The sequence below is a fragment of the Ostrea edulis genome, chromosome 7 (assembly GCF_947568905.1).
Source record: "Ostrea edulis chromosome 7, xbOstEdul1.1, whole genome shotgun sequence".
NCBI classification, from domain to species: Eukaryota; Metazoa; Mollusca; class Bivalvia; order Ostreida; family Ostreidae; genus Ostrea; species Ostrea edulis.
The window spans coordinates 13,549,614-13,563,822 of record NC_079170.1 but is presented as its reverse complement, the minus strand read 5'-3'; the positions used below and the strand labels follow the sequence as shown (position 1 = coordinate 13,563,822).

The 14,209-nt window shown below is 34.2% G+C and overlaps 1 protein-coding gene across 6 annotated transcripts in view; it reads left to right on the top strand.

The window, feature by feature from the left end:
- Nucleotides 1-14,209, top strand: part of LOC125653692 (uncharacterized) — a 29,793-nt gene that overhangs the window by 1,562 nt on the left and 14,022 nt on the right. The window contains exons 2-3 of one of the 6 annotated variants that reach the window (XM_056143403.1): nt 1,917-1,982; nt 3,233-3,462. In XM_056143403.1, the coding sequence (XP_055999378.1) occupies nt 3,372-3,462 (91 nt within the window). In that variant the 5' untranslated portion in view covers nt 1,917-1,982; nt 3,233-3,371. Of the gene's footprint in view, nt 1-142; nt 2,573-3,232; nt 3,463-14,209 lie in introns of those variants that run through there. The other 5 variants (XM_056143404.1, XM_056143402.1, XM_056143401.1 and 2 more) reach the window with 5 other exon arrangements.

Sequence of the window (14,209 nt, the reverse complement as noted above, 5' to 3'; positions counted from 1 at the left end):
CAGATTTCAACTGTTAATTCTATGTTATTAATCAAGAATTTGTTGTTGTTAAAATTGCATGTATGTATAATTGATTGTAATACTTAGACTTATGGTCGATGTATCTGTTCTCTTCTACTGGATACTGTTACTCCTCTTTAAATCCGTTTCTACAATTCCAAACTTTGAATTAAATTCTTATGTAATGATCAATTACATTTGATATATTTGAACGAGTTAAAAGCGTCAACCTTCAGACTACTAAAATAAATTGATCTACAATACAGTGAAACTTCTCCAAACCGGCCCCTCAGAAAACCGGTTCTCTCTGAATATCGGCCGATTTTCAAAGTCCCGGCAGACACCTTAACATTTCCTTACAGAGAAAGTCTCACAAAACCGGCCACCCCTGAAAACCGGACATCGGCCACTTTTTAAAGTACAATTGTTAACAAACATGTGTAATTTACCCTTATAATACCGGCCACTATTTGAAGACTAGCAAATTTTGGCCATAGGAGTGATTAAGACCGGCCAGGTGTAAAAAATGACTGACCTACCAGCCAGGTGGGAATTATTGACTGAAGGTGTGAAAAACACGAGTGGCCTCTATAAGTTCTATAGTTTACCTGTGTTGTCCAGGGTGTTAATTGGTGCTTGGCTAATCTAAGTAACCCTTTCAAATTTCTGTACGAAATGTTATAAACAGATATGCACATATTGAGTGAGTACAACCAATACGCCATATTGTTGCACTATGGATATAAGCGGTAGTTAATAAACAACAAACCCATGACTGTTAATGATAACTTTCAATAGAAAAATGATTTTTGGGGGGTTTCCATAGACTTAAAATTCCTAAGAAACATCAAAATTAAAATTATATATTTACTTCTGTACTTTTCAAAAACGTCAAAACAAATTTGTTAACGATATAAGCAATGGACGTAAACAGGGTTTTTATAGGTAAGAGGATTTCCAATAATAGGCCTCTGTGTTTTCTTTATGTATCCTCTTATAATTTTTTAGTTAAAATTAGATGATTGCAGCAAGACTATTGCTCGTAATAATTACCTGTAGGTGCAAGTGGACTAGTTTGATCTCCACAGATAATTGATCATAGATACCCATATCAAAGTGAGCAGTGCCTACTCTGTACCTACTCTGTGTATTAATTGCAGCAATCAAATGGTTATGTGTTTGTTTTAAATATTAAAACATAAGCCGAAATTCTACATAAATGCTGCTAGTCTACAAATTTCTATACATATATCAAATGCAGTTTTATTTAAACGGATTATTTATGCATGTCAATGTAAAAATTGTTTATTCATGTTTAATTAGTTTTAGTGCTATAAATTGAAAATAAACATGTTAGTAAATTATTTTGTTTTATTTCCAATAGTGAAATATTAGTCCTTGAACACCATATTATATGGTTTGTGGTATCTCAATGAAATATCTAATAAAATTGAGCTGAAATGTCTCTAAATGCTAAATTCTCGGTATACCGGCCACCCCTCTAAACCGGCCGGTGTTTTTTTCTCGGTCCGACAGCTGGCCGGTTTAGAGAAGTTTCACTGTAATCTTAATTCCCGTAATAAAACTTTAAATTCAAATTAATCTTTAGAATTATTTCAATTCTTTAGTCTAGTTTTCAGAAGAAAAGTAAGAGTGACATACCTGACCGTATTGTCCATCACAAACGGATGAGTTTCATCGGGCTTGATATACCTGCCAGAATAACAGTGAAAACTCTTAAATCTGATGTAACAATCAAAATGCATTACCCCTATTAAAACTGTTATGATGCAATATATCAAAGCACCCGCTTTCGAAACGAGGCATATTTTCCGTGTCTCGCTTGGATTTTTTCGCTTTACCACATGTAGGTCATCAATGATTGTGTGCATGATGTTTACCTTCACGTTTTACAGATTTCGTTGATTTTAACGACGGTACAAAAACGTTGTAACTTATGATATGGACTAACGTCTGAACTGGTATGTTATATCAAAATTAATGAGATTTTTGAAACAGAAACTGTATAAAAGTCTTTGCACATTAGCAATGTTACTCGCCATTCATTCATCTTGATGTAATAATGAGGGAATGTTTGTTAGGTGGTTGATTTATTCCTTAAGTTTCCTTTGAAAGTTATAAGATTCAATTGAACTCTTCTGCACATGTAAGATGTAGAAAATGTATCAAAGTGCATAAAAAAAAAAAAAAGAGAAATAATAAATTCAATATGGCGTCGCATTATTGATTTTAAACCAGTTAAATCCTGTTTATCGTGTTCTGTCTCGACACGTTTACCTGTGCTACGCTTGACGGCGTCTTCACCGAAAAAACGACACTTGTACCCTTAAGAAGATGTTTAAAACATATATCAATATCAATGATTTTGATTGATTGATTGATTTTATTTTGTTCAACATCCCCTTGGAACATTTTCCCCTCATATTGAGACGTCACTAATGAGTTTGAAGGGCTAAACATCTTAAGCCTATGATTGGCATTCATGAACAAAGGGCAGGGAAGGATCTTTATCGTGTCACACCTGCTGTGACACGGGACCTCGGTTTTAGCGGTATTTTTGCGGTGTTCTAACCCAGATCCCCACGGGCAATGCAAAATTGATTTGTTTTCATTTTAACATTAATCAAATGTAGTTTATCAAACATAGTCCCGACGTCACGATTAGCCTCACACCATAGCAGGCTATCGGAAGGCTATCCTGAATCAATTAGAATAATTACTAATTAAATGATTTGGTTAAATTAATCTATTTGATTAATCACTCATTCCATGACGTTATAATTAGCCTCGTGTGATACCTTTATAATGAATTGATTTGAATAAATACTAATTTATTAATTTGGTTAATAGATCATTTTCATTACATTGCATAGCTGAGTGTTGTGAAGCAATACTTGAATTTGGGTATAAAAAATTACAATACACGCGCATTTATATCATAAACCTATGGTAAAATGTTTACTATTATTTTATTTCAGTTTTTTTTTTTTGCACATTGTGTCCAATTTAGCATCAGCAATATTGAAACATAATTAAGATTCTTTAAAAAAAATTCTTTAGTATATAAAATAGTCTATGCATCTACGTCAAATTTTGACCTCCCTGGGAAGGCCTCGGTAATTCAGCAGATACAACTAAAGCAATATTCAATATGTTCTCTGAAAATCAGCATACCGTGTGTCTTTTTTTTCTCTCTCTCTCTCTCTCTCAGAAAAGCCACATCGAAAACAAACGGACACAGAGATTCCCGATTAGGGGGATCGAAAACAGAGAGAACTACAATCCCCCGAAAGACGACGTATCAACTCAGTGCTCCGGATGAGACTCACATTCCTATATATACATCCACTATGGATCGACAAGACCATTCAGATGGGCAACCAAAGTCTTCTGATGAGGTCCCTCGGTCCCCAGTAGCAGATATTGCACCGGATAACCCGGGTGAGTGTAGTATTTCTTACTCATACCAGTCAGTATTGATTGGTAGTTGATATTTTCAGTATCAGTTAATTCACTGATATTAATTACCTCAGCATTCGACGTTATCGGTTCCTCAGAAACTTAAGCTACATATATGGGAGGGATAACTCATTGATTTATTTATGCTACTCAAATATGCTAAAGAATAAGCGAAATTCAATTCACAAGGGCATTGGCAAGTAATAAATGGTAGGCTATGTTTAGTTAAGGGCCAACAAAGTCTTCTGGAAACATCGACTAGTGGATATCTTCTTTTACGATTTATATGTTCATCGTGCTTCAACATAGCTAAAAAGCCCAAGTAAATGCTCAAGTATATGCTGGATAATAGGCACGCAACTGGACGATCATAAAACTTGGCATAATATGACGAGCAATCCTGGTTTTGTATAGCCACTAAACCTTTCATGTCAAGGGGCAAATCCATAGTGACTTCTGGTTTATGTACATATGCACATAAACAACCAATCAAATATCACCAATCAACTTTCACCACATCAATCGCCCCAGGCCAACCTGGCATCTTCATACCGATCGATAAGCCGTTCTTGGCACACCGATTTTGACTGCGGATAACTCCGTTTACCTGATCATGATATAGGGCTCACGGCGGGTGTGACCGGTCAACAGGGGGTGCTTACTCCTCCTGGGTACCTGATCCCACCTCTGGTGTGTCCAGGGGTCCGTGTTTGCCCAACTATCTATTTTGTATTGCTTATAGGAGTTATGAGATTGATCACTGTTCGTTATCTTCCCCTTGCTTCTAACACAATGCACCACTGAACTTCAATACATCGGTGGGGCCTAATGCCTTACCACGTTACAAACAGTTACAGTCGTGTATCGCACACAACGCGACTAAACACTGTAATTTCTTCCCTAGATGTTGTTACAGCCATAAATTCAGTCAGTGCAAAGGGGAGCACCGCAGAGTCAATTTCAGATAATAATAAACACCTATATTCTCTATGACACACTCCGTTATACTTCAAGCCCTTAAGAGCAATTCTATGTAATGATCAAAGAATTACTAAGGTACTGAGAAATGGGTTGTCACAGAATATGCTCATACTTACTTTAAATGTTTCTTATTAAATACTTTAATGAAACATACATGTATATCAAAATTGAAAAAATTTAACCCTGTTGCCATGGCAACAGAATGTCATTTCTCACCATATTTGTTCATTGGATAACGTTAAAAACCCAATTTTTGTAAAATTTCAACATTTTATTACATTTAACATATGAAATATATCATTAAAGTAACTTATTTAATTGAATCATATTTGTTTTTAGATTATAAAAAATAAAAACCAGATTGATAGTCAGTATAGATAGTATTTTGTCAAGCAGTATAAGATAGGTGGTTTCTTCAATTTTCATATATGGAATTTTTGGGCAATTTTTGATTTTTCAGGTCTTACTTCCTAAAAAATGCAGCATAGGAAATTTGAAATACTATGACCAAAAGTTTGAATAGGTTTTATAGCACAAAATATAAAAAAAAAATTCAAAGCGGGTATTTTTTTCGATAAAAAGTAACGATTTCTCAAAGTTAGGCTATTTTTAGAATTGACCCAAAATAAAATACAACAATATTCCATCAATGAAAGAATTTTAAATCTGAAACAAATATTTTAACCATTCAACATAATGAGTCATGTCATTCTTGTAAATCAAACACTAATATTTTATGACATATTACTAAAAAAATGTCAAAAATATCACAATAAAGATTTTTTCAAAGGGAGATAATTATCGTATAATGCGCTGTAAAAGGTTATAACTTTGACAGGAGGTGTTATAAAGCCTGGCAAATCAACTTAAAGAACCTGTGCAAGTCCAATACATATTAGAAAGTATATTTTCACCAATAAGAAACAAAATCTACCATTGATTTAATATTAAGTAGGAAAATGAGCATAATTTCCTAAAAATAAAAAATCAGCTTTCCCCAACACTTTTCTTAGACAGTGGGTTAATCTCTTTTTACCCAACCCTCCATATCTTGACATTTGTAGATAAGTATAAGTAAATGTATGACTCTACAAAGTACAAAAGCTTGAATTTGAGTAACTTCCTTCCATTATACTTTAAGGAGGTACTCATTATGGTTGACTTACTTTTAAAACATGGATGAAAATATGAATATCAGCAATATTTGTCTAATAATTGCAAAAGTTATTGCCTAGCTGAGTAGATAGGTAAGTTCGCACGTAGACTGCAGAACTGTAAATCACGGGTTCAAGTCCAGCAGGGGTTTTAAATTTTGTTCAAATTGCTTTCTATTGAATCTACATTTTTATTTTCTAAAACAACTAAATTTGAACGTTTTCAATGTACATATCCTCCGTTTTTCATCCATAACAAATTTTCCTTGTGTAGCATCCCTCCTTAAGGAAAGTCCGTGCTTTTACGTATCCGGTTTTAAATTTTAAACACCGACTAGAAAGTTCCAGTTATAACTTCTTTGTCTGATGTTTGTAGTTTACGAGAACTGTACGAGTCAAATTTAGCATTCAAATGTGAATCTTAAATATATTTACCATGATTTATTATAGTGTCAAGTCCTCACTAGCTCCAATGGTACAAAGCAATGTAATATCTACACTGATCTCTAAAAGGCTCATAGGTTGCAATCTAAGCCTGAACAAGATAAAAATCATACATAGGCGTGACCCTCACAGTGGATTTCAAACTGTTTTTAGTGAGTTTGTGTTTGGTTCAAAGAAACCAAGAATTATAAATCCTCAGAACATTATCAGTAAAGTTGTTGAATATATGAACTCTTCTTCACAAGTATTTTCAAGAAACAAAATTATTTGTACATGAGCTGTAGTTGCTAGAATCTACACATGTTACACTATATTTATTTTTTCTATAAGTATGAGATAGCATGTAGGTATTTTTATGAATGATATGATTGATAGCCTGACAAAAAAAAAATAACACACACACACCAAAAAAAAATTGTGAGAAAAAGGAAAGGGAGGGGTCGCCCCCCCCCCCCCCACTCCTTGTGTTCTAATTGTCTGGTAGGACAAAATTTTCAGTATGTTTTACATATATATATATTGTCATATTCTGTTAATCTTGATTTTAAGACTGTATTTGCTGTTACAATTTACTATTTTCAAAGTGTGCAAAGAATAATTGTAAAACTTAAATTTAAAAATGGGGGTTTACGTATTCAAGAGACCATTTTGCAAAATATCTCTGGTCAACTATGGTAAAATATGTTTTATTGTTAACCTTAGATATAATTCTAAATATTTTTAAAGAAAAACTGGCATGTAAAGAATTTAGATTTTGAGAATTTTTCAAAATTGCGATATTCTGTGATTTTTTTCTGAAGGATGTGCGCAGATTAAACAGCAATTGTGTATGTTTTCAATTGAATATCTTTAAAAATTCTCTCAGTAAATGAATAGCTATTGGTCTTTATATATTATAGCTTAATATAATGTGCTTTGGTGCATATTTTTAATAAAACATGAGATCATGCATTCTTGTGTTAAAATTTGGCTTTGGCATTTGGGGGTATATGTGCTCTGTAGCACATAGTATAAAAATAAACCTGCAAAGGTATGTCTAATATGGTTTTTTTTGTTAGTTTATGAGTTGTTAAAGTTATTTAAATGAAAAAAAAATTGATTGACAGAAATTTCTAAAAGTATTTGCCTACCTTAAGTCAAGCCTACATGTACAAGTTTCAAATTTTTATTATTTGGTTGATGCTCAAAACAATACAAGTTCATAAAAATACATTTTCAATAACACAAAAGTTATATATAATAAATAACTTGCTGTTACAGTCATACAGAATTATATAGGACAGACAGTAAGACAAAAATTGATATATGCACTTCCCAACTTTGCAGTTGTGGGAGGGGGAGGGGGTATGGATACTGATTAAGTTGACCATAAAATGGAAAATGATGTATAGGCTAACTGAGTAAAGTATTCTCAAGGTCAAAAATGGTCTGTTCTCTTAAAGCCTCATTTTTTCGACAATGTTTAGAAAAAAACTAGCAATCTCCTGCGAGCTTAAGAACTCTGTTAAAACAAAGCGCCTTGAGCCATCAGATTTCTTTATGCTCCGCATTAACAATGACACGTTCTCAGGGTCTTCTTTACGTCCTGTCTGAACTCCAATGTTAAACCTCTCAATCAAAAAACTCTTTTGGTTTTCAGTGAATCTCCTGTTTTTCCTTTCCAGTTTAATGCCCCATCCTTGAGAGAGAGTTTGTCTACTTTCTATTTCCGAGCAGTTACCAGATTATACTGTGTTTTTAAAACATCTGATTTCTTAATCTTCTCTGATTGCACATTGCACTCATCCAAAATGGCATGATTATGCAGTTCTTGGTGAGAATTGAAGGAAGACATGCAGCCATCATTCGAACAAGCAAATATTCCATCAGTCTGTTGATTTATGGAGTCACAGATGATTGGACAAGTGCATGGAAGTCTACAGTATATCTTGCTTTTTCTAACACTTCGTGTGAGGGTGGCACAACTGTTTCTTTTGTACAATAAGGAATGAGTTTGCCTGTAAAACAACAAACATGCTTGAACATGAAGAAAACTGCTTAGAATCTCAAGCATTTACATGGATGTGCTAGATCTCTAAATTTGTTATGAGTGAAATATTTTTGCGAGGAATGTTCAACAATATGCAATATTTTATACAAAACCTCTGAAAACATCAAAGGGCATGTACGATGTAACTAGAAATATGTCCATAGGACATGAATGTCCTGCCCAATGTGACATTTGTAATGCAATATGAAAACAAGAGGCCCATGGGCCACATCACTCACCTGAGTCAACTTGGGACATATTTAAAGATTTTCCCTATATATTCACATATAAAATTTTGATCCCCTATTGTGGCCCCAACCTACTCCCTGGAGCCATTGTTATTAACAACTTGAATCTGCACTATGTCAGGAAGCAGCTGCCATATGAATTTGAAGCATCTAATGAACAAAAAAAAAAAACAATGGCGGCTCCCCTATGGATCACTTAATTTTCAGAGAAAGTATGTATAGATTATTTCTATTCTTTTGCTGATTCTGTCATTTCTTTCTTTTACATATGTGTTACCTTTAGCACCTTGCTTTGAATGGGGCATAAAAATGTAGGATAAGTAAAGTAAATATGTCATATGGCATTGTAGGTCAGGTGATCTATAAAAAAAATTTCAAATGTGAAATTTTATCAAAAACATCAAATGTCTATAAACTTTTTCTTTACCTGGTCCAATTTTGTAATGTTTCCAAACTCTGATACCATTTTCCTCAAACTTGAAATTATTCATGGCTGATATTGATGGAATCTGAATCTTGGTTTTCACATCAGGTGCAGCAGAATCTACCTCAACAACCTTTACTACATAATGAACCTTTTTTGAAGTGTTCTCAATAGCCTGCAATACAAGGTGAACATGAACAAAATTCAAATAGAATTGAAGGGTAGCAAATTTAACATACATTATCAATGTATGTAAATGTAATAATGAAAAATCAAAATTTTATGCTTATATACACAGCATCGCAGAATTCAATATGTTGATTGATTGTTTTTATGTCTCGTCAATATTTTTTTCTCTCATACTGAGATGTCACTATCTGTAGGTGAAGTACCACAAATTTAGATCTATGCTTCACACTCGGGGTCGTAGAAGTGAGGGTTCCTTATCGTGCTATAACTCCTTCCGTGACATGGGACCTCTGTTTGTAAGGTCATATCCAAAAAACTAGCTATTCTATTTATAGACTTTATATATTTTGACTATTGATAGAAACTTTTATCACTTACTGTTTTCATTTGCTCTGCAGTCAAAACATCATTGCCTTGGTTCACATATCTCCTGATGCCGGATTTGATCGTTGCAGCCGTTCTCTCACATGCCCCTTTTCCGCTCTGGGCTTCACAGAAGTCATAGGTGTCTATGGCTCTACTCCTGAATAAAGCAGTGATTGTTTCAGAACTTTTGTAGCATCCTGCATTGTCAGACCATAAATGAACTTTGCTGACACTATGATCTTTTGCTTTGATTTCTTCGACTATATCCAGAATAACAGCACTAGTTGCATTGGAGTCTTGAGAAATTTGACCACGGAAGATGTGAATAAAAGCCAAACTTTCTATAGTTTCCCTTCTTCTAAAAGCAACCTCTATGTGCCACGACAGACCTCTTTTGGCAAACCAATTGCTCTGGTCTTCTCTGTATCTCCTAGGAAGATATTTCATCGCCCAATCAAGAACCAAAATAACTTCATTGGGTCCCATGTTAGCCATGATATCAGACTTGGCTTTCTCTTGATGGTTAGTTCTTACAATGTGTGTCTTCCAGTTAGAGATGTTACACTTTGCTTAAGCTAACTTATATTCGTAATCATCTCTGTTCTCTTCTTTTTCTTTCAAGTTACTTTCTGAAATTAGGCTGCTGATAGATGAAAGTAATTCATGAATTTGTTCACAGTTAATGCACACCATATCACGTTTGTGTTCACATTTGCTGCCAAACGGTCCTGATTCGTCACTAAGGGCAAACTCTCGACAGTGATCAGGAACAGTTGATGACTCAGCAATGTGTGCCTGAAAAAAAAATTGAATTTAAGTTTATATTGCACAAAATAAGAAATTCAATTAAAGTTGAAAGAAGTTCTGCTTTAAGGGTGCTCATCAACATAAAACAAGATTATCTCTATATATTTGTATGTAAAACTTTGATCCCCTATTGTGGTCCCGGGGGTCATGATGTTAACAAATTTGAATCTGCACTATGTCAGGAAGCTTTCAGGTAAATTTCAGCTCTTCTGGCTCAGTGGTTCTTGAGAATATGATTTTTAATGACCCCACCCTATTTCTGCATTTTTGTGATTAGCTCCCCTTTAAAGGGGGCATGACCCTTCATTTGATCAAACCTAGCGACATTAATCTAAATATATCTCTAAAATTACCTTATAATCTGTTTTCAGATATCTTTTGCACTCTTGTGCAACATCAATGTACTCTCTCATCTTGCCATTCGTTAGTGCACCAACTTCACACAATTATTGTACAACTGAACATATATCCTAGAAGTAAATAGGTAGAGGAATAATTTAGAATGATTCATTGAAAATGTGTTTTATTATAAAACCATAAACAAGTCACTTTGCTAATTAAAATTACATTGTACTACTTATAGGTAAAAAGTAACAAGTTCATGTACATTCTAGAAAAAGTTTACTATATTTTTAAATTAGAAAGACATATTTTCAAGTTCAAATCTACATATATATCTATTACCTAGGTATTGATTTCAAAACACACATCATTTTGACTTTAAAAATGAAAAGTATAAGTTAAAAGCATCACAGTCACTCAAATGTAAAACTTATACGGTACCAATTTTGATGCACCAGATGCGCATTTCGACAAATAATGTCTATTCAGTGATGCTCAACCGAAATGTTTGAAATCCGAAATAACTATGAAGTTCTAGAGCTAAATATAGCTACAAACAGCGTGCCAAAAAAGTGGAGCCAAATTCGTCCAAGGATAAGAGCTATGCATGAGGGAGATAATCCTTAATTTTGAAATGAATTTCTAAATTTTATAACAGCAATCTTACCTGAAACGCCCGCCCACCTTCAGCTACATAGTAATCTATCCCTTCAAATGCTTTCCTAACAGTTGCCGAACATTCTGCTAATATTTTAAACATGGTACTGTCACCTGAAAAAATGCATAAGTTTGCTGTGTAGTTTGCTTATTTCTGGCAACATACAATGCAATTGAGACATTGAAATAATTATTATGATGTAACATTTGTTGTAAATACAAATTTCATTTGATAACATGCGCATGCGCTGAGTTATTTTTAAAGAATCGAAAGGTTATTTTTACGAATTGTATTGACAGTTGCATTAGAATGAAGGTAACTGTTTTGTATTTGAAGATTTGTGTCAAAACAATTCATTATTCCACCTTCAATAATACATTTTTATTTTTGCACTGGTAAACTCAAATTAAAAAAAATCTCAATATACAAAACAAAATCAATGTAAATTGAAAACCTGTGAAAAATAATAAATATGTTTCAATAAGATGTGATTACTACTACAACTACCATTTTTGAATGAACTGAAATATTTCTCAAAACAAGCATTATTATAGAGTATTGTATAGCAATACATAGTCCCCTACCAGAGGGAAAAATTATTTGACCGCAACAATAATTGAAGTTCAAAATGAGACTAAGCTTATGTTAAAAGGGAAGATTGGGAAACCAGGATAGGAATGGTTGAAAATCAACTTCTATTCAAGTACAAAGACTAGACCATGAAAACATCAAAATCGATCTGTAACTTAATTGTTATGGCAAAGCAATCATCATAATATACTGAATATCAAATGAATATCTGTATTAAGCACAACCCCACAAAAAGTTAGGAAAACTGATAATTTATCCTATTTTTCCAAGTCCAAAGACCATAACTTAGTGAAAAATCAATGAACCAAGATAAAATTCAAACTTGATCTGAAACTTGTTATGGCAAAGCAATGTACCAAATATCCAATGAATATCTGCAAGCACATAAAAAAGACTGGAAAACTGATTTGCAGGACTGACTGACAGACAGGCGGATGGAGCGCAAACCTAAAGTCTCCTTCAACTTCGTCGGTAGGGGACTAATATTGCATTATTATAATACTACATACAAGCAATGCAATATTTACCTAGAGACACTTCATCATTTTCAAGACAGTACTGCTTGAAATGTTGTATAATAGCAGCTGGAGCCATACATCTGATGACATTGGGTGTTTCAACCACTTTACCATTTGACAGTCTTAATTTTCTTTCTCCAAATGGTAGATCTTAGATAATGTGGGAGGATGTTATGAAGTCTAGAAAAATGTCCAATTTGTGTGGATCCATTCTTTGTCGGTGTTGCTCAATACTGGGGGGGGGGGGGGTGATTCTTGGCCTTGTAGTAACGATATTCCGTTAAATCTGGATTTTTGTCCATAACTGATTTGTATTGCATTGTTGTGGCAAGACTAGATAAAATCTGTCTTTTCAGCTGCCATGTATCTGCCTTTCTGATTCAATCAATGCATCTTGAAGAGTACTGTCTGTCTCATTTGTCTGTTCCCCTGTGGTGTTGGTTGGCAAGTTATAAAAGCCTTCAAGGACACACTGGATTTGATCAGGGAAAATAATGCTTATAACTGCATATACTGCTTCTTTTACAAATGCCACATAGCTATCTTTTGTCTTTTTCGAATATGTTATGTTATGAATTCCATGTTGAAGTTGGCATATGGATGGAGTCAATACCACATTTTGAAAGGAAGTTGTTCAAGCACTCCAAACGATCAAAGGACTCATATATATATTTAGGCTCTTGTTGGATTGCTGAATGAAATAAACGTACATTTACATTAGATAAGATCGATCATGTCAAACAAGAGGCCTAAGGGCTACATCGCTCACCTGAACCACCTTGGCCCTACCATTGTTCAATCCTTATTCCCATGAACAAATTTGACAAACTTAAATCTGCACTATGTTAGGAAGCTTTCATGTAAATATCAGCTTTTCTGGCTCAGTGGTTCTTGAGAAGATTTTTAAAGATTTTCCATATATATTTGTATGCAAAACTTTGATCCCCTATTGTGGCCCCATCCCACCCCCGGGGAACACGATTTTAACAAACTTGAATCTCCACTATGTCAGAAAGCTTTCATGTAAATTTCAGCTTTTCTGGCCCAGTGGTTCTTGAGAAGATTTTTAAATGACCCCACCCTATATTTGCATTTTTGTGATTATCTCACCTTTGAAAGGGACATGACCCTTCCTTTGAACAAACTCGAAAGCCCATCATTCAAGGATGCTTTTGGCCAAGTTTGGTTGAAATTGGCCCAGTGGTTCTGGAGAAGAACAGACGATCAGAAAAGCTCACTTGAGCTTTCAGCTCAGGTGAGCTAAAAATGAATTCACTTAACATAGAGATGCGTGAGAGAGACCTTGTCTTAAGAAACATATATGGCTATTCTATCTTAAATCATTCAGGAGATATTACATAGGTAAGGTTTTTATTGAAAGTGGGTCAAACTACCAAGTCAAGGTGACAAGGTCAAGCTTCACAAAATAATATGGTCTTCGATAAAGATTTTATATACAAAATATGAAAGCCCTACCTTCAACAGTTTAGAAGATAATGAATAGGTCAAGGGTTTTTTAAAAAGTAGGTCAAACTCCGAGTTCAAGGTCACAAGATCAAAATATGAAATGAATGATATTGCAATAAGAAATATAGATACAGGATATGAAAGATCTATCTTAAATAGTTCAAGACATATTGTGTAGGTAAGATTTTTCAAAAGTAGGTCAAACTTTAAGGTGAAGGTCACAAGATCAACACCATTGCATCACGTGAAAGGTCTTTTCGTAAATGTATGAATAAAATATGAAAACTCTAGCTTAAATAATTCAACTTTTACCCATATATCACCATATAACACCCTCATTCCCCAATGTGACCCCCCCCCCGGGGGGGGGGGGGCATGAATTCCACAAACTTGTATCTAGTCCATGTCAGGAGGCTTTCATGTAAATTTGAACTTATTTGGCCCAGTGGTTTTTGAGAAGATTTTTAAATGAGCCCACCTTATTTTTGCATTTTCATGATTATCTCCCCTT